The 25511-nt window shown below is 49.8% G+C and overlaps 1 protein-coding gene across 1 annotated transcript; it reads left to right on the top strand.

Annotated features, from left to right (window-relative positions):
- Positions 1-24044: 24044 nt before the first annotated feature.
- LOC128274157 (putative uncharacterized protein DDB_G0282129) lies at positions 24045-24716 on the top strand. Its single transcript, XM_053012265.1, has one exon. It carries the CDS (start codon positions 24045-24047, stop codon positions 24714-24716), a length of 672 nt encoding a protein of 223 aa, XP_052868225.1.
- The last annotated feature ends 795 nt before the right edge of the window (positions 24717-25511 follow it).

Genomic DNA, 25511 nt, shown 5'->3' with positions numbered 1-25511 from the left:
CGCGACCACCATCAGCGTCATTTCTACACATTTCATTACAATCGTGCTTCTGTGTTGCCATTTGTCGGAAACAGGATCATCAACCGCCACCTCTATTGTTGTGTGTAAACGTACGTCAGCCCGATCGCAGACATCGACTTGCTGCTGTGGGGGGTAAGTTATTACACGTTTCTTTTATTCTGTATACCGTGCCAGGAAGTGTGAAACAAAAGTGATCGAACCCCAGTGAACGCGAGTGTTTCTCAGAGTGCGTATTAGGGAATGTAGGACATGTGTTGGATTGTACTTTTGTACGGTTCTGCGAGTAGCAAAACTTCGTGGAACCACCAATACCGTCGTGAAGAATTCGAGGGACAGTTTAATCGTCAGACGTGCTAGGCTACAACCGACCTCTAGGTATTGGCGGCTGAGTAAGACTTGTCTACAGACTACAGACCCCGAGAATCCAGGATGTTCTAGTTCCGTAGACCCGACATGATATGAGTACTCTGTTGGTTGTTGGAACATCTCTCCAGAAGATCTTCCAGATCTCGAATTGATTCAGATGTTCCCCCTCGGGCACCACCAACTAAGCAGCTCTCCACACGCTTCGAGGAGAGCTCCACAGAAGGTGGCGTGCTGTGTTAGCTTCAAACCGGCAACCCGAGCGTCGTCGTCGTGGTTAAAGTGAAAAATTATCGAACCGAAACGAACTTGAAGTTTGCAGTCGGCGGCGCCTTCGCACAAACACACAACACGTCTCCCCCCCCCCCCCTCCCTTCCTACACGTGCGATCACCGGGCCGGCCCGGACCGGACCGGACCGGACCGTGTGTTGTTCCAGCATCGATGACTCAATGCGCGCTGCTCCGGCTTCGAAGAATCTTTGGAGTTGATTCTCCTCCAGGTCGGTATTTTGGACACACTGGAAACTTCCTGGAAATCGGCTACAATTTTATTGATTCGCGACTGGGGCTTCGGTTTCTTATTCTTCATGATCCATCTTGATCCTGTGGTCTTTTTCACTATCCGGGATCGCTTTGGAAGAGGAAGAAACAACAAATTAGCCGAGACATACACCTTCGCGTTCACTTCAATTCTTGTGAAATAATTGGACATTTTGTGCGTTGAATTAAAGAAACAGCGTCCTAGTCTCTCTAGAACCTGGTTCTCGAGTTGCAGCGGATGTTGTTCAAAGTGTATCCTAACAACTCCCTGAACTTTGCCAGCAGCAACAACAGCAGGTTGGTCGCGCGTCCCCATTGGGGTACCGCCGTGTACCCCCATTTACATAGGATATTACTGGGCTGTTTTCTGCTCAACAGGTTTCCGGTCCGGTCTCTGCCTTCTGTAGCGGAGGCGGCGGCTCACAATACGTTAGGCACCGCTCCCTCACGCAACAAGTGGCCGTTGAAGTTGAGAAAGCTTCCATCACTACTACGCTTCCTGTTCTGCGCCTTGTTCTGCGTCTCGCTGTGTGCGAGGGGACTCAAGGAGGAAAAGTTGGGACGACCGATCAACAAACAGACAATGGTCTCGTCCCCGTTACATACCGAATGTGTTAGGTGTGGACCGACCCCTCTGTGGTTGTGTCCAAATGATCACCACCGCTGTGTGACGTCATAAGGCGCGCGATCGCAGCGTTCTCGACGCACGTTGTTTTACTGCTGCTACCGGCTTTAGTCACAGACCACCCCGCGGCCTAAAATACCTCCAAATCACTTGTTGTGGGGCGAGGGTGGGACGAAAGGATAAAGGAACGAAACACAGGGAAAAAAAAGAGCAAAATGACCGATGGATTGTCAGAGCCCCCAGTGCCAGTGGTGGTGCTACCGCAGCGCCCGATGGGAAGGAAGTAGGCAAGCGGCTGAGGGTGATGGGGGGACCAAGAACGACGATGGTGTCGGAAACAGGGCCGGGTCCCGGCCGGGCTCTCTGTTGTGGGGTGGAAGAGAGCTACGGCGCGCGTAGAGGGTTAAAATAATTTTACATTTTCCTCGTATTTTGTGTCTCCCTTGTGTGTGTGTGTGTGTGTATGGCCGGCGGCGTGGTCGTGCCCGGGGTTTGGTGCGTCCGTTGGAGCCGGTGGCCACCGCCGCCACTACACTACTCTGTGTGTGGTGTGTGCTATGTTATAAATGATGGTGCTTCGTGAAGCGTGAAGCTTTTGCGCGCTCAGAGTGAACGGTTGCGGGGCCGATGGGGAAGTGGAAGGCAGGTTCGTTCCTGCGGCCGGCTACCGCACAGCAGAACCGCGTCATGGACACCACCGCCGCCGTGTCCCTCCCTCTCAATCGGGGCGGGCAAATGCGATCAGCGCGTTGTAAATGGTGAGGAAAAAAGTAAAGTAAAACACACCAGCACACATACAGCAACAGCGCACCATCACCACCACAACCGGGGGGCTGGCACAGCACAGCGACAGTAAAACCAATTGGAAAAAGGAGGAATTAAAACTACAAACATTGCTCTCTCGAGGATTACCCCTGTATTAGTAGAAGGCGCGCCCGCCCAAACAACAACGATCGTGTGTGATCATCGTTGGTTAGGTGTCGCGTTGTTTTGAGCCCTAGTGTTTCGCTCCAAATTTCCATTATTTGTTTAAATACTTGTTCGATTACTACTACCGGCCATCAGCAGCGTTTTGAAGTGATACAATCTACCAAATCTTTAGAACCAAAAGGCCGTCGTCATACTCGCTCTGCTCCGCGTGACCCTGTACCGGGTTTTTGGGGGGGCCCAGGAGGAACCCTTTGTTATGATGCCAAATCCGACCTAATGACCACAACCGGCGCACTACCTCACGCACGACATAAGAGCATAAGAGTCCAACAGACAGAGACACCATACTATTGGTTCAAATGGCGGAAGTAGAAGCGGATCGCGCCCGAGTACGCACCGCGCTCTCTCAGTTCTCTCTCTATCTCGTCCGCGGCGAACGCGTCAATGACCGAGCCGCGAGCATTGCTCTTGTTCATGCTCTCTTGCGGGGGTCGCGCTGAACGATCCAGCGCCCGAGAGACATGCAGTCCAATCTTTGTTCCACGAAACTTCCCGATCTCCTCTGCACCCGAGGAGTGTGTAAACATATTATGCTGATCCACCCATCGGGTGCGCCCCGGAGTAGCCCGGAACCAGAATAAACTGTCCGTGTTGGTCGGCGGTGTGGAGTATGTATGAACAGCTGCTACTCCGCTATCGTTTATGATCCTGGCGTGTTGTGTCGGGTATCTTGTTGACATACTCCTCCGTCTTGGGCTGGGCCGCATTTCTCAAGATACACCGCCCGGTTATGTGTGCTTCGGCTCGCAGTAAAGATAGTAGTAGTGGGTGACCACCACCGCCGCCAAGAAGCAGAAGCATTGGCTTGGATCTTGTCGATGCAGCTGTCAGCAGAGTCTTGCTGTGCGGGGTCTTATGTTACTCCTTTTCGCGGCCAGGTGTGTGATACCTGGAACGACGGCGCCGGCCTAGAGAGCTCTGATTATATCGCGGCGTTCTATGGTCGAAGAAAATCTAACACTCCCCATTGCCTGCCCCGTAGATTCCTCGAAGGGGTGCGCGGGTTCCCTTATCGCTGACGAACGGCTAGTTTGTGTTTGCTTTTTTGGTTCAACGGTTGCACCGCCATGCGGCAGAGCGTTCTCCTTCGAAATCGTTTCATTTTTCGTTCGTTGCTGGAATTGGAAGCCCCCTAAACCATTGCGCCATCGACGTGTGATACCGTGAAATGCGATCAAGTTTGATCGATCACAATTGTTTTTTTTTTTTATTAGAACGGACACGAAAGCCTCCAGCATTATTAAGCCAGCAGCTCTCACAAAGTTTTGCACTCAATTTGATGGGCACTGTCAGGACGATGATCTACGAATGAGATTCACAAGTGTGACCTGTTGTGTGCTGCAAATCTGCTTTGCATTGAACATCGGGACACAGACTTCAAACCTGTTGAATCCCAAGATTAATTCGATAGATCTCGATAAATGCCATCGAACATGATCGTTCGATTCGGAGACTGGTGCGGGTGCGTTTGTCGTCTACCATTCTCATGACATGCCCTGCCCAACGGAGCTTGGCGAGGCACTGCATACGCTGCTCGACAGTACGGGGCGAAATACCAATCTGAGTATCTTCCTCTCGGACGCGGCCAAGAAGAGGGTTTCGTCAGTTCTGGACAGAGTCCATGCATGCCTTAGACGCGCTGTATAGTCCTAGCTTCTCGACCGTCTCGACACGAGATTTGAGCGAAATAGTTTCCTCAGTCTGTAGAATGACCCGTTTGGCTGCTAGCTACATGTTTATCTGCAGCCCGAGAATATCCGCAACTTGTTCGACCCCCTTATGTCTGCATGAGCTACATCGGAGAAGAGCCTTCGACCTACAATGTCTCTGGGTCACCAGCATAGCCATAGGCCAGCCAGAGTGTAGCAATAGCTTAATGGCAGCATGTAGAATAAACAAATTACAACAAAATGAAGGGCTCTCAACACTGATAATGTCAATAACACGCTTTTTGGATTGGTGAATTGATCAGGTTTACAACATCGCCACTTCTGATCCTCCCTTGCTCCTTTGGAAGTGGATGCCATCGATCGCGCCAGAATCGAATCGATTGTTCTCCCTACCGTGTTCGTGGCCGATCTTATATGACCCCCCCGCCCGCGGGATGGACCATCTTCTATGCCACGCGTTCTCAGCCTCTGTCTTTTTCTTCTTCTTCAACTAACGGAACCACGGGTCCGGTCCACTCCATCCGAGAGAGGAAGGAGGATTGTCTGTGTCGGTGGCCACCGTCTCTCAGGGCGAAAGATGCTAAACACGCGACGCTTCATTTGATTTTAGAGCATGCATTTATATGACCGCCGTGCGCAAGTTAACTGTATTTCGGTCAGCCTATTTTATTGTATTTTTGCCTGCCTGGTGGTGTTCCGGTTCATTGGCGGGGCGGACGCGGACGACCTCACCGGGCTGTTACCATAAAAATGAACTCCTATCCTACTCTCTCTGTCCTTTCTGTCCCCGGGGAATCATGTGTGGTTCCCAATGCCCGTGTGCCAAGTGTTTTTGGCTCCAGTTCCAGTTTCATTGTCGGAGGAGCATCATCCCAAAATCTCCAAAGGTTCCTGTATCACCCCACTGCCCAAGACTGCCACCCACCGAAGGGGGGCGGTGGATGAGGGATGACTACTGTTCCAAAGAACCGTTTGTTTCGCCCGCCAGCCAGTAGCATAGCCCCCCACTTAGCATATGAGCGTGATTTTTCTTTCTCTTCTCCCTTTTACATATGCAGAGTGCCGCCGCGCTGCTATTGGGACCGTCGAGCGAGCGAGCGGCGGAGCCCCCTTTAAACGCGACGCCCCACAATTAACATTCCCCGACACTTTCCGCTCGTAAATAGGACTCTCCAGCACGGCAATCTGTACTATTGTTGTATCCTAGCTCTGCCTCTCAATTTGTGGAGGATACAATTTTTGTGGGAGTCCAGAAATTCGTGGACCATTTCCGGTGCCGGGTGAGGGGTTGTGCCATCCTTGGGGCGCCCACATTCTCCTTCTCTCTCTCTCGGTCTCGGTTCGTGTGGTGTGTGAGATGGTGATGTGCTGTGTGTCTTCCGTTCTTTAGTAACGCCTCGTTTCAACCGCGACCTCAGCCCGGTGGAGCTGGCGGGCTGGCTGAGCGAGGAGTGGAAAAGGTACTGTTAACTATAACGGCAAAGTGTGCTCATACGATGGCGCTTTTCTGTTGGGGAAGGGGCGGGTGAGCGCCGCGCGTGCTCTGTATGTGGCCTCCAAGGCGTCGTCGATCGCTACAAGGAGGACGGTATTTTGAACGTTTTTTTTTTTGGAGAATGATCACCACCGACAACACGGACGGGCGGGGTGAGGTTTTGTCATTTGTTGGCGGGGTGATGGGCGGCGGAGTGGTGGGTAACTGACCGCAACCGGTCGCGCTCGGCGCAGATCCGTTATGATGCCACCCGGGGGTGGGACTGGATGGAAGGCGAGCGAACGAGAGGAGATGTTGTAACACGTTCCCCACTCTCGAGTTTTGGGCGCGCGCGTCCCGTCTTTCGTCGATTCTCCCATTTTCTTGGGCTTTCTTCGAGGCGCGCTGGTCCCTTTCTCCAACGGGGAACCGGGTGGTGGTGGTGGTGGTGACACACTCCCGGGGGGGTCGATGGTTCAGCGGTGGTGCCAAGATTCGAATGAGAGTTTCTTTGTTTTTCTTCGATCAGTAATCATCACCGTTACACTAGAACACGTACCCCATCGGGAAGAGAGAGAGAGATCGACGGCGACGGCGAGGAAGATGAAGATGTGTGTCACCATCTCGCCACCGACCCTCCCCCAAATGATGTGTGATGATCGCGTCGATAGCGCTTCTCGCCGCGGCGGCCGGCTGCTGTGACCGGTGACCGGAAAACGGATCGCGGGGAGTCGCCGATCGCGCGCGGCGCGTGTATGCGTAAATAAACAGCAATTAAGAGACTTTTAATCGCGCCTCTCGCGGTCCAACCGGCGGAGGGATAGAGGGGGGGTCCACGCAATTTCGTGGACACACACGCATGCGTGTGTCTGTGCTCCTGTTTACAGAGAAAGCCGCGTGTGATGGAGACAAAGGTGTGTTGGGTCGCGTTTTCTTTTTACGCGCCTAGCGGGATCGAGAGTTGACGGACCGGACTCCCGCCCCTCGACACTGGTTCCGGACATTTTCACGGGAGGGCAACCAACGGGACAGCGTCACAACTTCTTGTCGTCCGGTGTTGGACCGTTTCGATAGAGGAAATCGGATTTTTGGTGATCGTCATTTCCTCCCGATTTTTGGCCGACATCTCGCGTGGACTGTTGCTGATGTGCCGTTGTCGGGGGCTACTTTCGGAAAGAGGTGCACTCCGTTACAGTAATCTCCGAGCAGGGGAGGGCTCTGTGCTGTAACTTTAGACACTTTTTTTGCTTTGCCGTGCTCGCGCGATAACCTTGCTCCTCCGTCGCTTTCTGGGCTTCGTCCAGCGCGCGCGCAAGGGATATCATTATGTTAAGAAACGACGCGGGTGAGGCTGACATTCTAATGAAGGCGCACACTGAGCGGAGATCCGCGCGCATCCGACGAACCCGACCGCCACGCCACTCGCCCCCCCATCCTATATCCGTATTAGGTTACGTCGAGTGCCCACGAGGAGACGGTGGCTGCTGGTGCTGGCCGGGCCCGGCCCGGCCAGTGCTGTATCCAATTTCGTGTGGATCCTGGTACCGGATCGGAGGGAAAGGGGGGTCGGACCTTGGACTTTTCGTCTCTCACGGTTTGGATGTGAACCGTTTTTTTTCTTCTTTTAAGTGGTGACCACCAGACATCCGCCGAGGCTCAAAAAGAAGAAGACGAATTATTTGATGCTTCTTTGCACGCTTTCCGGTCCGCAGGGAGCAAAGTGTGCAAAGTGCGGCAATAACAGGTTTCAATGAACGAAATAACCGGGGAGAACCGGGGCCTGCCTTCGCAGAAACATACCGAAAAACGTCATTCAGTACGCCGTCGTTCCTTCGGCCCACCGCCCCGGATCTTCTTTATGCTTTGGGCTGATAACGGGCGGCATCGATATGCCGATGGTGCATCGACCGATGCTCTGACATACGGAAGGGAAAAGATTAGGCGAATCAGTCCAGCGAAGTGGAGTGCGGTGTGGGACTGATCGGTCTCGGTGGTCTAGAAAAGAGAGGTCAGATTCGTGCCGGGTTTCCGGTCTCTCCAAATGGTCTGGAAACTGGAAAGAAGAGAACGGGGCGGTCTCGTTCGAGAGAACCGCTCGGAACTGGTTAGTAACACAGGGCGCCGTGGTCTGGTCGGATGGTGTTGAATATCTGGATTGCTTCTCGATGTCCATTTCGGTTCGGCGGCCATTGGCCGGATAGGAAGCTTGCCTTTTGTTTTTTGGCAAAATTAAACGAGAGAGAATGAGACAACCCATTCTCGTATCGTCTCGTGTCTTGATCCTGCTTCGAAATAATTCGCCTCTACACAATATAGATCGAGTTACTAACCTGCTCCTGTCTGGTGAGCCGTCTGCAGAGGCCGGCTGTCAGGTCCACGAGAAGTGTGTCGTAACAAATAAGCCAGCCAGCCAAAGCCAATCACCCAGAGCTCAGCTGAGGCGATCTGAGACATTCTAATGATAGACATTACGTACCGTCTGGGTCCTTTCGGGAGAATGGTCCAGCCCGAGTTCCCTGTAGTTCTGCCAAAAAGGTGTCGTTCAAGAAACGGTAGGGTGGACCATCACAAAGAAGGAAGTGAAATTAGAATATCCCCCATCAAAAACGGCGGTCGGCACAGAAACGCGGTGTTTTAGGTGTTCTCGTTTTTCGAAGCCTCTGGCGTCACCACGACGATGTGAGATCGATCCAAGGAAGATTGTGCACAATTTCGAGAACCTACGATTGGTGACAGTAATAATCGCAAAGCCTGCTTCCTGTTATAAGTGTGCGTGTGTGTGTGTTGATAGCAAAAGGACCGACGTTGTGTTGAGTGTTTTTTCCAGAGCCTACGTGTCGGCTGGAACGAGGGCAAAATTGTGTTTTTCTAAACTAATATTGCACTTGTCCCGGCCTATGCGTGGTTTCTGTCGACCATCGCGGGCGCGTGAGTGTTTCTTTCCAGTTTCGTGTGCAACAAACATGACCAAATTCTCTTGGCACGACGACGACGACGACAGTCTCACTTTGGCAAATAGAAGAACTAACCGATATTTTCGTTGTTTCTTTCCCATTTTCAGATTCAATTCGGCGGCGATCGTAAACGAAACTCGAGATTTTCAATAACCCTGCTACACTCACTCTCCCGGTTCCAGTCGGCTTAAAAGACGTCGTGGAAACCATCTCATCAGCTCCTGTAGAGAAGAGCAACTGGAAAACGCATTTAATTCAAAGTAAACAACTTTGTTTTTTTACTTACTTACTTTTTTACTTTGTTTTTTGAAGCATCTTAAAATGTCGAGTTTTGTGCCTGGGCAAATGTTTTTGCGGGGAATACTTCTTCATTACTTCCATATGAAGAAAAGTGCTACCGAAAGCCATCGTCTTTTAATTGATGTTTATGGTGAACATGCTCTTTCTGAAAGAGCGTGTCGGAAGTGGTTTGCGCGTTTTAAGCGCGGTGAATTTGACTTGCATGACCAAGAGCGACCTGGACAGCCAAAAATGCTTAATGATGAAGAATTGGAAGAATCCATGACATTGAAAAACAGGGCCACGGTGCGCGTGAAAGCAGCAATTATCGAATAAAAACGCGTGCATTAATTCAAAGCGCTCAATATGTTGAGACAGGACATTTGGTTTTTCATTCCCAAGCCAAATCAACCCAATTGTCAATCTTTTACTTTTTTCGGTCAAAGCTGACTTTCTTATGCAGGGCCACGCAAAAGATCGTGTTTATGGTGGCGCTGAAATGTATGAAAAAAGACACTGAAAATTATCTTATCAGAATCGACGTTGTATTGATTTAAATGGAAAGTATTTCGAATTAAAAATATCCCTTACCAAAATCTTGTGTGTTTCATTGGAGTTATAGGGGCAGTTTCGTTATTTTTAACAGACATACCGTGTAAGGTCGTTCAATCTCGGAGATGTAACATTCACTTTGTAGAATACGGTCTTTAGATAGTGTTTGTTGCAAATTCAATGTCCATGATCATTTTTGGACCACTAATTTCAATTTGTGTCTAAAAACTCGTTGCAATTTACCACAAATACAACCCGTTTTTGACGGGTGAATGTGCCGTTAGTCAGATTTTATACAGTCTCAATTTTTTTATGTGGCACTAAGTAAGGAAACATGATTTGGCTCGTTTTTTACGTCGGCCCGTTAAACCGATCGGTCAAACACAGCAGAGAGTGTATTAAATTTCACGTCATTGGGAAGTTCTTTCGGGTCGGCTTTCTCAGCTCTCCGACTTCTGTGTGGTCTTTTGCTGTTTATAATTTTTTTGTTTATTTTATATTGATGCTCAAAATAACGTCGTGTCTACTCTCTTTCTCTGTGTTTTTGTTTTTATGATTAAAATAAAAAAATGTTAGTTTTATACATATTCGCTCGAGAAGTTGAAAAAGATTGTTGTTGTGACCTTGATTGCCAGACGCCGGCCGGCAAAGGCGGGGAAACATATTAGTATAATAAAAGCCCGCCACATTCTTCATCATACCGTGGCGCGCGCTCGGGTTTGTTCTGAGTAGTGCACGCGTCAGCAAAAGGCAGCATCCTTGCTCGGCAAAACAAAATCATCGCCCACATTTTTCCTTATCACCACCAACGTCTCACATCGCCACATTCCTTTCGTTTTTATGCGCCTGACTGCAACCGACTGCGCGCCAAGTGTATGCTGCCTGCCGCCACATAATGCTAAACGTTTCTTTCTTTTCTAACACATTCCGCAAATGATTTTATGAACGGTGCAAAATGCGCAACCTCTAACAAAACGATCCCTCTCTTCATCTTATTAGCGATCCACTAGAAGAACACTTGCCACCGCCGCCCTATCTAGGGTTGTTCTGAGCAATGCGACTTGTAATGCGATATTTTTTTCTTGTTCGTGTCGGGTTCATTGTTTCAAGCCGTGCGAATTTTTCCAAGTGGCGTTTGGAGCAGCATCACTTTCTTCAACCTACACTACTTTCCTCTTCTACTCGGAATTTAAACCTTCTAGAGGTGAAAATTTATCACCGGGTGGTTCGGGTTACCTCATCTTCTCACCATCATCAGAACCGGGTGAAACTTCTCGGCCGAGCCCCGAACTTTCTTCACTTTCTTCTTGCATTGTTTGCTCCAACTTTTGCTTTTCAAACTATCCCAGCAGCAGCAGCAGCATTACGACCACGCTCATTATTGTACCGTAATTAATGCGCAAGTTCTCAAGATGCTTTTGATGACGATGATGATCGCGGTGCTGCTGCTGCTCTGTGAGAGCTTTTGCTTCAGAAGAAGCAAAATGTGCAGTGTTAGACAATGGCAGACAAAACGTCGCTTAGCGGCTTCTTCCAATAATGGCGCATATGAAGGCACAAGCAGAAGAAGAAAACTGGCCAGACACGTGCCACGCGTTTATTAGAACCCCTCAATATGTTAATGATATATATTGTCCGGTTTCTGCTCTCCCTTTCTTGGGCGCGGGCGATGTTCGTTTTTTTTTTTATTAATTTTGCATGCTTCACGGGTGATCTTCCAGCTCCGCTATGTTGGGTTGTCTGTTTCGTCTGGCTAAGGTGCTCTGGCTAAAGTTGTCAAAATCTCTGTACCCTGTTAAAGTACCAAAATTTCTATCAATTGTTGTGCTGTGCCAATGTCTTGGCCGCCAACTGTTAAGATCGTTTAGAAGAAACTATTCCAAAAATTCTTCCCACAAGAGATGGAGGTGCCCCAAGGCTTTAAAGATCACCACACGTAGCGCGAAAGAATACACATTCCAGTGGCGGTGCACCGCACCCCGGACGCGGGGGCTCTGTTGGTGCTTTGACCGGTGTGTTAAGTCAGGTTAGGGAAAGATCGATGAGGTCGGCCCCAGAGCGCTCCGACTTCGCCACGGTGCTTCGCTCGTTTCTCGTGCGGACGGACTTTGCTCTCTGTGCTCTGCACGATGATCTTCTTTCTGGCCGATCTTCGGAGGAGGCATAAGAGAGCCTATGCTTTGTGTGTGCCACTTTTCTCCCATTTAGCGCACTGTGGCCCATTCCATTGGCGGGTGCGCGCGCGCCGCGCACCACTATTCAAGAGCAAAAATTGATCATCCTCCCCCCGGCACACACAACTGCCTGCGCGCGCCCCATCAGTCAGTCAGTCAGTCCTTCGGAGCCCCCAGAATGGTACAGAAAAGTGATTAACCTCTAACGGGGAACGATGGCCGTTTTTCTTCCGCCTTCGCCCCTTCACGGACACCCCAACCGGGGGGAGGAAGGTGTGTTGCCTGCCCATACAAGGGGGGGTGGCTAATGGCGGCGGGTCCTCACTGCCTGCACATTATATCTGTTCATATCAATCTCTGGTGCCACAGAATATAATGTCTACTCTGCGGAGGTAGGGAAGAGTGTGTGAATGACGCCGCGCGAACGTCGCAAGATGTGCAAGATAAGTTCCCAGAGCTAAGAGAGCCCAGAGCAGCAGCGAAGATAATCTGCACGGTGATCGACTGCACCGCAATCGATCTTTTCGGAGATGGAAAAGGAAAAAGGTCGACAATTTTCCAGACCTAGACCCCCATTTGGACTCTGGCGTTCGTTTGACATCGAAAAGGGTTGTTGATCGATTTGTGGATTTGTAGTTGGTGTGCGTCTTTATCACAACAAAAACATGGTGCAAAAATGCACTTGGCACAAAAATCACATCAATCGTTGTTGTTGTGATTAATCCTCCGGCAAACGGGGGCGCTCTTTGAGCCCCTCTACGAGGAGCTGGTGGCTGGGCCCTCTTGACGTCGCTCTCTCCCTCTCAAGGAATCTACTCAGACTGTGGGTTGCGGGGGTCTATTCCGGCCCCAAGAACAGACGCGCCTCGTCATTGTACTTGTTGCGGGGATCATCGTGTGCGAGACAAACGGGCGGGCGGGTGGCGGGACGCTAGTTGCCGTTGGTCAGGTTGTTTCTCGAACCATACAGACACCATACAGACACACGCGGACTGTGGCCACGGTTGATCGGACCCGCGAGCTCCCACCGCAGCTTCGCGTGAAGAGAAGCAGGGCAGTGACCGTTTGACAGCCGCCGGTCTCTCTAACCTAACCTAACGGTGCAAGAAGGAGACTCTGCTGTGTGTCCGGTTAATGGGTTTGGTATGTCAACATCATCAGCAGCAGCAGCAGCAGCGCGTGCGGCGCAAGTGTGTATGGATGCTGGCCGCAACTCCCGGGGGCGCTCCTTCTTCAGTCAACCTCCACTGGAGTTCCGTTGTTCAATCATCTAATTCTTTTTTTTTTACAATCTATGTTACCTTCCGAGGACGGCCACACGGTGGAGTGCTCGAAGGGAGAAATGTGTCATTATCATGATGCCCTGTCCTAACACACTCCCCAGGCGCGCTCACGCTGACGTAATGCTGTCCGCTCCGGGCCTAACACGGAAGAGAGTGTGGCGAACGGCGGAGGAGGGGCTTCGTTATGGACAGGTTATTACGCACGGAACGCGCGATGAAAGCCTATTTTTTATCATTTATATTATTTATCCATAAACGTGTGAGGCGCGCGGCCGGCTGGCCGGCCCTACTTTTATCGCCAAGGAGAGTGGAGATGGCCATCCTGCGTTAGATGATTCTTTTCCGTTTGTTTGAGGGCCATTAACTGCTGGGGTGTCCAGCTTTGCATGAAGGCGGCCAAACGACGTGGTTGTGGGCACCTCAGGCGTGCTCTGGCGTTTTTACACTGTCCTGTCCGCACGTTTATGCGTCTCTCCTTTTATTTATCAAGACTTTTATTCGTCGCGGTTCCTGTCATTTTACTCAACCGTGATTTGCCGTATACATCGACAGTGCAATAACCTGTGAGAAAATCTATTTTATGTAGCCTCTGTGGGTGTCCTTCTTTATGATTATTGTGCCCGCAGTGTGAGCAAACGGCCCAAAGATGATTGGGAAAATGCAAGAGTGACACTATAATGGCCATTCATATTTTTTTTTATCCTTCGGCTCGGCACTGAAGCTTTTCGAAAGTTTGAATTAAGAAATTAGCTAACGGGAAAGACACTACTCCAGACGACGATACCTTCCCGGGGTCAGTTGGGAACAACTCTCCTTAGCCATTCGATGATCTGGAATGATGTGGACAAAACGTATCTTGGATGGAACCCTCCAGCCGGGGGCTCTACTTGGTGAACGAGTTAGGAGTTAGTAATAACGCGCCACACAAATATGCGCGTTTTACGGACGTCATGCGTCGCGTCTTCACAATCCCAATTACGGGTGCAATATTCCAGTAATTTGATCGCAGTCCAACGCCAACACTTGCACAGGAGTAGGGAGCATAAGTTGAGAAATGTCAAGGCTTCTTCGGCGGAAGGAATGCTTGAACGGTGAAAGGTCGCGCTTCAGAATTGGAAACAACAGCACCCGGCATCTCACATTTTATAGACGGATTTTTGTTACACGTTTATATCTTTTCCGCAATAAAATGGACTTCAATAATGATTTTATGCAGCACAAGCAGTGGTACTGATGGGGGTGTGCACCATTGCAGCGCCGCGCAGGGAAATGACTGAAAAAATGGCTAATGATCGTTAGCATATTAAATTTTACGAGGGGAGGATAATATTTACGTCCCGCGAATGATTGTGTGTGTCACGGATCGTAAAGATGATAATCATTTATTGAAACACCACACCGCGCTCATAAGTACTACTGTGGTAAAAGAATATCGCGAACCGGTTGTCTTCACGATCATCACATTTTCGTGATCATTTTGACATCGACCACTCGCATAGATAGAAGGCATAGAGTAGGGATTATTTGACAGGCAATAACACAGATTTAGAACAATCGGCTTTCGGCTTTTGAGCGAATTCCCGATATTTTTTGGCCACAATAGTCCTTCTACTTTAATGCGATTCAAGCAGCCCGCAGAGAGCTGCAGCTGTACTCTCTCGATAATGATGGTCCGGATCAGAGGTCCACGCAGTGATTTTATAGTTTTAGCTGTTGGTCCAATAAAACAATCGTTTTGAGGAGAAGTTAACTTGTTTAAAGAGGCACTTGATTGATGAAGAACTAAAGGTTAGATCGATGATGATAGATCAACATAGCACATAGGTCATAAGAATTTCTTGCACTATCGTTATACTGTGGGTTGTTGTGAGGGGGGAGAAAGAGGTGACAAAACGCGCGCGGAGTTCTCCCCATTCATTGTCATTGCCACAAACGCGCGGACGCCGGGTCTTTTGCGTCACCAACGCAACGCGGACACGGTCACAGGTGCGCGCCTCCGTTTTTTAACATTCATTCAGCATAGACTCAGGCGTCGAGCAGTACCAGCGCGCGACACTGACATTGAACTTTGCGTTGGTCGTAAATTATATACTATCCGTGTCCCGTCCTGGGTGTCGTTGCTCTACGTTTACCACTTTCCAACTATTATAGCCCATGCTGTCCTATTCGATACGAATGCAATTCTCTATTGTCTGTGTGTCGCGATTTAACGGTTATTTAGCTTCGTTTTATTTTGATAAATACTAGTCGATCCCCGGGCACATTTCGTTCCGTCCAGGGTTTATTTTCGAGAATAACAGCAATCCGGCCCATCGTTAACAGGGCAACCAGAGGTCCCCTATGCAGAGAAGTTAGCTCGTGTAGAACAAAATGTAAATAGTTAACGTGTGGTGTTCTTGATTGAAGGCTCAGCCTTTCGTTAGCGACTCTATACGGCTCATTCTAATGTGCCTGTTCCGACTCGGATTGAAAAATTCAACTTCATTCTCAGCAGTGCCTGCGTCTTCTGTGGCACGTGGCGCTGACTAATTGATGTCGTGTGTGCTACGGGCACTACCTTTTTTAAAACACCATTTTGGGAATTCTCTAACGAACATGATGATGTCGGCCACCTCGTCGACGACGAAAAGAGCCATGAAATGAAGATCGCTGCTACCCACACACGCGTGCGGACTAACACCGCCCATATTACTTTTTGGACTTTTATGACCGTTTTTGGGTTTTCCGACGGAAGGCGGAAGCAATGCGCGATCGCGTGGTGCGTGATTGTTGCGGGTGTGGCAATTCTATGTTAAACAATAGGTACAGCCCCGAACAGCAAAAATACCACGACACCTGAAGAAGCTGCCATCGCCCGCGTTGGCTCAGTTAGTAGTGGATGGAAACGCGATTTTCTTCAATTTTCCTTTCGTTACAAACTATGGCCCAGACAACGTTGAATTAAATCCCACAAAAGGATCACCACTGGGAGACATCAATCACACACACAGCACAGTGATCTACACACTAACATCACCAAGCGCCTAGCGTGTGCGGTTGATTATTTAATGATGCCGATGGTGATGGCAATGTTAGAGCGAGAAGCATATTTTTGTGCGATCATTGTTGTTGGGGCCTGCGCTCGCCGGCGACTATGATGGTGTTTGGCGTGCAAGAAACATAAGACTGACTGGGGAGACCACGACGACTACGATGGGGCGGCCGGTGCGCACTGTCAAGGTTTTGTCGAAACATTGACCTTTCTTTCCGCGTGTCGCTACGACGATAGCCACCCTCACGCGCGCGCTCGGGTGGTTGATTGTTGGGCGTCTCGCCGCGAACCCAACCGCCCCATAGGCTTTGTGCAGAAATTGAATGTTGTATAACCACCGCCGTCGCCGCCATGGTGCATATATTGGCTTGTGTCTCAAACGTTGATGCCCAAGATTATGTGGCACACGCGAAACTCGTTGAATTAACCAACACTGCGAACAATTGTTTTAATTTTGACGATTTCTTCCTTAAAGTGACATTCATTGCTGAACCAACAAAAGGGGTGGTCCATTATAATGAGAAGGATTTGGTTTGAACAAAGATCATCTATTACGTGGCCATCGCAGGCGGCTTTTTTTTAATGTGTGCGTGTGTGGCCCACACCCCATATCCTTTTCAAATTAAATGCAGCTCAAAAGGGAGCCCACCGACGACAAATTTCCTGTGTGGAGCGGCGGCATTTTCTTTCTGAAGAGGTTGATGCACAGCAGGCGGCGTTTGGCTTTTGGTCGGTTTGCAGTCGTCTCGCAGCGTCGTATAAGGAAAACGACGGGGATGATGATTGCCTGTGGCGATTTTCTTTTCAATCCCACGGGCGTCCCCCTGGAAACCGGTGGTGGCCCCGAACAGCAGGAGAGGAGCGGGTCTGAACGCAAATAAGCCCCACCCGACTCGTAACAGAGGCGGGGACACCATAACTCAGAAAGGAGTTGTGAATTAAGTTTTGATTACTTGCAGCGAATCGAATTTCTCAACGCTCGATGGGATCATCGTGGCTGCTGGGGGCAGTAAAGAGCCCCCAGGGGGGCAAAGGAGTGCGCCACCTGAAATGCTGCTGTAGGGCGCGCCGCAACCAACCCCGGGATTGATCGTTGAAAGATGGTCTATAAGGAAAACGCTCTTCTGTAACGGTGATGGTTCTGTGATGATAATTCTTGTTCCAACTAGCAGCAGTTGCTTTTTCGACTTTTAAGTAACGAGATCTTTTGTGGGCTGCGGACGATTTATTGAGTGTAGAAAATAGAAACGGTAGGTTCGTGGCTTGCTTTTCCGCTGCTAAGTGCAGTCTCTTTCACAAGTGGACGAGAATGGTGCCCTGAATCGAAACATTGTCATCTAACTAGCCTTGGAATCGATGAAAAGGTAGAACCAAAGAGAAGCGTCAAACCTTAGGCAAGGTTATACCAGTCAGTTCCTTGCTAGCCAGGTGATCATTTTATGGTGCATCTTCAGAATTCAGCTTTTGCTGGATGTGGCAGTAGGGGTTATCTTACCCAGCACGTGACGCCGCTCGTGAAAATGCTGATCGTAGGAATTCCAGTGATTTGAGCAACTGTGTCATCATATTTCGCCTGGCCTCAGTAGAATCCAGCGGTATCAAATGATCGAAAGATGATCACGCGCGGTCTGCCGACAGAGAGAGAGATAGAGAGAGAGAGAACGAGTGTGTTGTGGGGTTTTGATCATCCTACCTGATGATGCTGCACTGTAGAGGTGTTCTGGGATCGTCTTGAGAAGGGCCAATGGCGCAAGTTTTCCGGGTTGGCATTTAAACTCTGTGGATCGCAAATAGGGGTTAATATACTACGTCCTTCCTGCTGTGCGTCCCCCCTTCCCACTTGATGAGCCCTCAAGAAATCGAAAAGCTCTCCTCAAGCCCCCCAAGCCGATTGACCTTTTCCCGGCAGCTTTTCTTCCTGCCGACGTGGCCGCATTTACGTGTGCTGTAACGGTCTTTTCGAGTCATCGAGAGGAGCGCGCGGGCAGTAGAGACCACCACTCTTGCCACAAACCGCGCACCACCGTGTATAGGCACGCACCGGGCCTCGGTTGATGGCGAAAGGGGGCGAGAGGTGTCTTAAGTAGAGGGACACACACAGAGGGACCCGTTAAATCCGGTTTACCCTCCACGCAGAATGGGGCTGAGAGAGGGTGGCTGAAATAGAGTAGGCCTTTGGCTTTTCCCTTAGCAGTACTGGGTCCCTCCGTCACCCATCCACCACCAGCCACGATGTAAAAGAAATAAGGTCCGAGAGAGGTCCGTCAAAATACTCCAATAAACCCTTCCGGGTCACGTTCCGTTCCGTTTCGGCTCACGGCACGACGACAAGAAGTGTGTAATGCTCCCCAGCATATGTCGGGGTAAGAGACTTCCGATAACGCATGCATTTGCAGGGCACTCGATCGTTTTACTCACAAAAAAAAAACAAAAAACCGAGTTCCGATTCTCTTGACCAAAAGAAAGACCAGACCACAGCTTCCGCCTTGTATTCATTTCCCAAAAATCGGAGTTTGTGGCGGCGCGTTGCCTGTCGTGCAACATTGTCCCATTAATTGATTTCTGTAGAAGTCAACAAAATTTAAACCCCAAAATATCTTAATTTCTCTCTGAGAGGGAGTGACAGAGAAGGCCAATGGCCATCAGTTCCTCGAAACCTTCTGCGACGCGCGCGCACTGTGGGGGGTGGTCAATTTGGGTCGCGCATTTAAAGAGGAGAAACTTGTTTACTTTTTCGGCCGGCCAACAACACACCATCCACCATCCGTTCCGCGGCATTACCGGCAACATAGTGGAGCATCGGGTGGTAACTTACTTGTTGTGTTTTCGGTGGGCTTCAAATATGCTTACACACACCTCGCAAACTCCCGGAAGCAAAGGACGGCGACGACGAAACCAAATGATTTATTCGTGTTCTCGCGATCGCGATTGTTTACGCAAAAGCGTGCATAATGTTGCGGACGCGCTCCTCGTGCTGTTGGCTGCTGCATCGACAAGATGCTCCGCATATGTGTCCCTCTGTACCTTGATTTCGTTGCTGTGGGGTTGATGCAGCGCAACGGGCGCGCTGAATTCGATTAGCCCACAGTCCATTTGCCACCTTTGGTGGGTGCTCTTTTTAGACTGTTGGCCTAGCCCCCCCAATAGACTACCGACCGACCGGAAGCCTCTCCAGAAGCTGCGTTTCACCCGGTTTCTCGTGCAAATGGTTCGTCTCAGAATGATCGTGTTTTGTTCATACTTTCGCGAACAATTTCTATGCAACTATTTTATGGGCCAGAGTATCAGTCGACTATCGTGTGTTTCTGCTTGCCACTTGACAGCTCTGTTAGGCGTGATTAAACGTTCCCGGTTGTGGGGCAGGTCTCTAGAGAGGTCAGGGCGATTGTGAGTGTCTTACCGATTTTCTTGCCCCAGATGCACACGAAGTCACATGTTCCAGAGGCGCTCTCCGCTGGACGACGGAAGAACACTCCGTAGATACAGGAAGCACCGCTTCTCCCCCCCCCCCCGGGGGGCTCTGCTGGTGATCAACGAGAGCACACAAAGAAGTGGTGGACCGGTGGTTCACTGAAGCCTGTCGTCTTGCTTGGAAGAGGACTCCCCGTGTGTTCCACTCTTTTCCAAATGCATACATGAATTTGCTAAAGACGAGCCCCTCTCTCATATGTTATTGAACCCTCTCCCGTGTGGAGCGCATACTAGGTCCAGGAGGAATAGGAGCAAAAGGGAAGAGTACGAAAAAGAGCCGCGCAGATCCTCGTCGCCCTCCCGGAAGGGAGGTGAATGAAACTGTGTCGCAGCTGGTCAGTGCACTCTTTCTTCATCCTGCCGGCGGCACCCTTAAAGAAGTCGTACGAGGCGCGGCGTGTCAACCCGTCGGAGCGCGTGGAGGAGTTTGGTGTATGTCGTGGTGCATATTTGAACATTTAAATAAGGTTTGCGGCTCCTGCGGGAGCAAAAGCTCCTCTCTGTGTTGGCTTTGGGGTGAATTTTGGTCCGGCTTTTAAATAAATTGTGTAGAGCAGCTTCCGGAGGTAGATCTCTTCTTCTCTAGGCCTCTAGAGCGTGCACGGCAGTATCCATGGCTTGTTTGTTGTTGTCCTGTGATTGGTGTTTCGTTTGCGTCGTCGTGTACCCTTTTCGACGAGGCCAGGCAGAGGCCAGTACACCTTCCATCGTTGGTTGAGGAGAGTGAGTGAAACCTGTTCTCTGTGGAGCAGCCAGCAAGCCGCTCGAGAAGAGGTCTCGAGCCTCCCGATGTCTTTGCTCTCGGAAGGCCCCGTGGCCCGGTCGGCGTCGTGTGGTGAAGGAATGCCCGAGCCGGCGAAGAACTTGAACCGATCGCGCTCTGTGTGGCTGCTGCGTGTTGGTTGTGTGCGTGCGTGCCTGCAGGAAGTGCATAGGAAGTACCGTTGTGTTGTGCTGTGATGCACCCTGAATGAATGAACTTCCGTGGCAGCGCGGCCCGCTACAGGACGCGCGCACCACTTTCAAGACCACTTTTTATGCCCTCTTTTTCGTGTGTGTGGTGGTGGTGCTGTATGATTATGCTACCCTTCGAGTCGAGGGGGCCGGCCGGTGGTGGCTCTTGCATAAGAGGAGAACACGACGACGACGACGACGGAAGAGTTAAATCGCGCACCGCAGCCGCGACAAAATTGTGCCGTGACCGGGCGACGACGACGACGACGGAATTTATTTGGTGACGACCGATGACGATCACGTCCGAATGGGGGGGGGGGGGGTCTTCTTCTCCCTCCGCTGTTTTTTGAGAGGTCTCCGCCATCCGAAACGAGAGGAGATATTCGCGACAGCATCATCGCCCCGAGCCGGGTTCGCCGCTCCGGGCAAGCCGGCAACCTAATTTCTCACGTGTTGCTGATGATGGGGCTCTGTGACACATAAACCCGTGCCGCGTGGCTCGAGAAGATCGCGTGAAAGGTCAACGACACCACCACCGGGGAGGAGGGCCCACCATATGACACACCTCGGGTTCTTCGGTATCGGTAGTGGGCGCACAGGGAAGAGCCCCTTTTCGTAATTTAAGGATTTGAGCATCCAGAGCGCACATCTCTGGGATTGATTTTGGGTTTTGGCACATCCTTTGGGATCGATGTTCCTTCGATAAATGTGCGCCCATTTATGGCGCAATCGTCTCTACCATTTTATGTCCTTTAAATTTATTTTACATAATTAGAATAATGGTACACATTTCAACAAATTAACGGTCCAACGGTTACTGTAAACTGTCACAAATACGTTGTTGAACACGATATTTTCTCGTCCACCATTGTACGCGAGTGTGATGAATTAAAAAAAAAGAATCATAAAATGCTTTCCACATGGCCAATTATTGTGATTGAATTAACGATTTATTAACATTTTCACCGATAAAACCGGTTTAACGTTAACTGACGCTCGACGAACGCACCACAACAGAGGCCTACTTTGCGAGAGGTGTTACAGGACCACTAACGCCGTGGTGCGGTGTACGCGCGGTGTTCAGTGTTTTAACAACGGAGGCAATGAAAGCGCTCGCAGAAAAGCAACTAACGCGCGGAACGGAATCAGTTTAAAGGGTTTAAAGGGACAGTTATTCCGGGGATCGGTTGCGCTCGCGTTGCTGCTGCAAATATGCGTATATCCTGTGTGCCGCGCAACGCAACCCCGCGTCACTCGGTCGCATAAACGAGAAAATTTTCTCGTTGTTTTTGCGTACCCTGTTCCGCTCACTACTTTTTTTTATATCTAGGAAGTAGTGTGCCAAACAGGTCAGTGAGTAGTGCGGCGTGTGCGTGTAGCTGCACCGGAAGGGTCATGTGTAACGCATTCTCAGCTCTCTCTTTCCTCCGTCGGTCGTAGCTGCCGGTGAAGTGTTGATCGATCGTTTTAATCTGTGAGGATTATGCAACTGCGCTGTAGGAAACAACTGCAAAGCATAAGTAGGAAACATAACTTCAACGAAATATGGTAGCGGTCGCGAAAGTCGTAGAACTAGATCTCCTTCAAGATCGCTCGCTCTCTCTTTCTCTCTGCTAGAGTAGTTCTCGAAGGCGACCATCTGGAGCTCAACTCCCACCGCCGCCCCACAGACAACTCTCGTACAACAATGTCTGCTGTTGTCTGCCTCGGGTCGGCCACACGACGCGCGCTGCACCTTTTTTCGCTCCATCGACGCACTTCGAAGAGGCGCAGAGTGTAAAGTGCATTGACTTGAGCCGCGCCCCAGCGGCTGCGGCGGGTGCAATGGTGCGTTGCTCGATGCAGTTTGTAACCGTCTTAAGAAGGTTCTGATGTAGCTCGCCTTTTTTTGGTCGGTTGGCTCATCACCACCATCACCGACATTCTTGCGTGCGTGTGGCGTTGTTGCCTACCGCCGCCGTTCATTTAAGAAGTGAAACTCTCCGCCGGCTCCGGAGTTTTCTCGATCCTTCCCGGCAAGATTTCAAACCCGCAGCACCATCACACCGCCCTCTCCTGCACATACATTCCCTTGATCCGTGGGAGAGTGTAGTGTGCAGCTGCCTGCAGTGTTGTCGTGTACCAGGGTGCTGGCCTGCGGTCGTCGGGTTTTATGGCAAACTCTCCCGGGGGCGCAGACTTATGACGACACACAGCCCACGGAGGACCACGGTTTATTATCGGTGTCATTCCACACATTTTTCCACGGCTATAGAGAGGCGCGCACGGCACAGGCCTTCCGCCGTCTGGAGGAGACGATGATACCCTCCAGCGGCGCACAGTTCCATAAATCTTTTTTCGGAAAGTTTCGGCTTGTTCTCGGTTCTTGGATCAGCACCACCACAGCTGCTCTGCGCCTGGAAAAGAAAGCAAAACAGGTTGTTGGTTTTTTTTAGGGAAGCACGCAACATAATGAAACGCACGGTCCCAGGAAGAGAGAGTGTAGCAAAGAACGTGAGCTGCGGATCACACACAATATGATGCTGCCAGGGAAGCCGGCGCTTCTTACATTGTTGCGCGCGGTGTCTCAGTTTTCAAGACAAACTTTACGCGTTTCATTTGGCATCACGGTTCGTGTGGTAGCAGTGAAAATTCCCTGGATCCATTGAGGGTTTTAGTTTTAGTAGTGTTGCAACTGAGTGTTGGGTAGAATTGTCCTCAATTTACATGAAACTGAATGAAACTAATTGATTTTACTCTTTCCTGAATATCGTTACAGATACAACGCGAATAAGATTGATAAGCATATTACCTCTTAAGTAATTTTTTACATTCGATAAAAAGATACTCTTTCAACGAGCAATAATATACCTACCCTAAGATTTAGCATATTAGCATCCCTAGTTTGGTTAACGTAAGAATTATTGGTAACTTTATTTAAATACAAAATACAGATAGCATTTTTTAACTTAGCTAGGCAGTAACAACCTCCTCGTACTTAACATTTCATTGTGTAAGGATATTTTAGTGTAATTTCATAACAAGCAACGAATTGCAATAATTGATTTAATTTTTTTTCATTCGATTGTAAGGAAATATTAAGCTCTAGCGTCTCGTCGTAAGGATAATTAATACAATTCAAATCAAACCAAATACTATCAAACGCTCTCCAAATAACAATATACCGTAGGAAGTATCGATACGTTAAGAAGAAGTAGCTTGTTGTAAGGCGCGATTAGATAACAAGCATTACAAACGAAGTAAGATAACATAAGACGTTTCAATTTGCGAATTCAACCAAAAACTATTTTAAATATTTTCAACCTTAATCGGATTAGTTTTTTTCAACCATAATAGCATACATAACACCGCATAAAGAAAGTGAAAGAGTTCAAAAAGATAGTACGAATAAGCCTATAGATAAAGCTCATTAAGATTTAGATACGTGTAAGCAACCAAGCGACAATATTTCATCCTTTTTTGATATTCATTTACATTTTACGCTTTAAGGTTTAGCTTACTTTATTTCTCCAATAAGAACTAATAAGCAAGCACATCTCACAAGTACTGCTCAACTGAAAGTAAGGGAGTAGAATTTTTAAGTGATTCCAGAAGTGATCCGTTCGAAGTAACACAATCGACATCGAAATCGACAATAAAACACCCAAATACCCGGCCTCAATATGCTTCCGACAAGTCAACATCAACAGCAGCAGCAGCAGCAGCAGCATCAATCCGCTCAGCAACAACAGCAGCAGCAGCAAGATGCACAAACGCAACATCTCCTGAATGTGGCCGCCTCGTCCTACACGACGGCCGTGTCGTCCAGCGGTGGCTACAGCATGAGCTACCCGCTCGTCTCGGGGCACCATCTGACGGAGAACAACAACCTGATAATGCACCCGTCGTACGGCAAACCGGCGGCCCACGTTGCCCACCAGCTGCCGCCGGCCTCCCTCATCACGCTGCAACCGGTGCCGATCGATGCGCACCACCACTCGGCGTTACATCACGTCTCGAACCTAGGGCCACCGCCGCCTGGCACTCCTGGATCTTTACAGCAGCAACAGCAGCAGGGGCCACCGCCGCCGACTCAGCAATCTTCCCACGCGACGACACTCGTCAGCTCGCTGGCTCCACCGCCCGGTTCCGGAGGTCTCGGCGGGTTGGTCTTGGATGGCGCCGGACACCAGCATCTGCACCACGCTGCAATGCAGCAACAACAGCAGCAGCAACAGCAGCAGCAGCAGCAACAGCAACAACACCACCAACAGCAGCAACAGCAGCAACTCGACATGCAGCAACCACCGTCGTCGATGTCATCCATGAACGATCCCAATGGGAACGGTACGTAGTCCAAGAACGCTTCTCCTCCTCTCTCTTCTCTGTTCGGGTGGGACAAAAGTTTGTAAGTTCAAGCGAGCTATATACGTCTATGCGTAATGTTTAAACCACCGGTGTGTAGGGTGATTCGATGCTCGATTGACATCGAAAACGGCACTCTTCTTTGTCGGAAAGAGATACTCCGTTTCGATTTCGATCAGGGGTCCTATTTCCCTATCGGTGTGGTGTGGTGGTGGTGGGTACCGTTAGGAGCGCACCTCTACTTTCAGGAACTGTGTAGGAAATAATAGCAGATGTCTCGCGCCACCCCGCAAGGAACATTGCTACTGTAAGTAGAGCGGACACTTCTCCACCTATGAGAGGAAACTAACCCATAGGTGGAGCTGCTGTGCCGCGCAGTGCCCGAAGGAGAAGGACTATGGAAGGACCCGAAAGCACCTGAAGGCTGAGATGTCTACGGAAAGGGACAACGCGCAGGGAGGACATTAGGATCACTTGCCCATGGCGGAGTGAATCCGCAGAAGGTAAACGATTTCTCATGGCTCATTGCAGGTGAAGCAGTATGATTGGAGATCAAGTGATGTGGACACTGTTTCAAGAAGCAACCATCTTGTGGAGTTCTCTTCAGTAGTAAGTACCGTCTAACTTTTTTCGCTTCTCTGAAACGTTTAATCTCCTAGAGTAAACTCGCATGGATGGTACACAGTACAGTATAGGATCAGGCACGATCGCGTGCTGTTGCAGAGGGACTCTTTGATCGCTCCGAGCTCCACTAACGTGTAAAAAGGACTATAGAACAGTATATC

The sequence above is a fragment of the Anopheles cruzii genome, chromosome 3 (genome assembly GCF_943734635.1).
Source record: "Anopheles cruzii chromosome 3, idAnoCruzAS_RS32_06, whole genome shotgun sequence".
NCBI classification, from domain to species: domain Eukaryota; kingdom Metazoa; phylum Arthropoda; class Insecta; order Diptera; family Culicidae; genus Anopheles; species Anopheles cruzii.
This window is presented reverse-complemented; position numbering and strand designations above follow the sequence as displayed.

Excerpts from the sequence above, each read along its gene's own strand:
- LOC128274157 (XM_053012265.1), top strand. The coding sequence starts at position 24,045 with ATGCTTCCGACAAGTCAACATCAACAGCAGCAGCAGCAGCAGCAGCAT.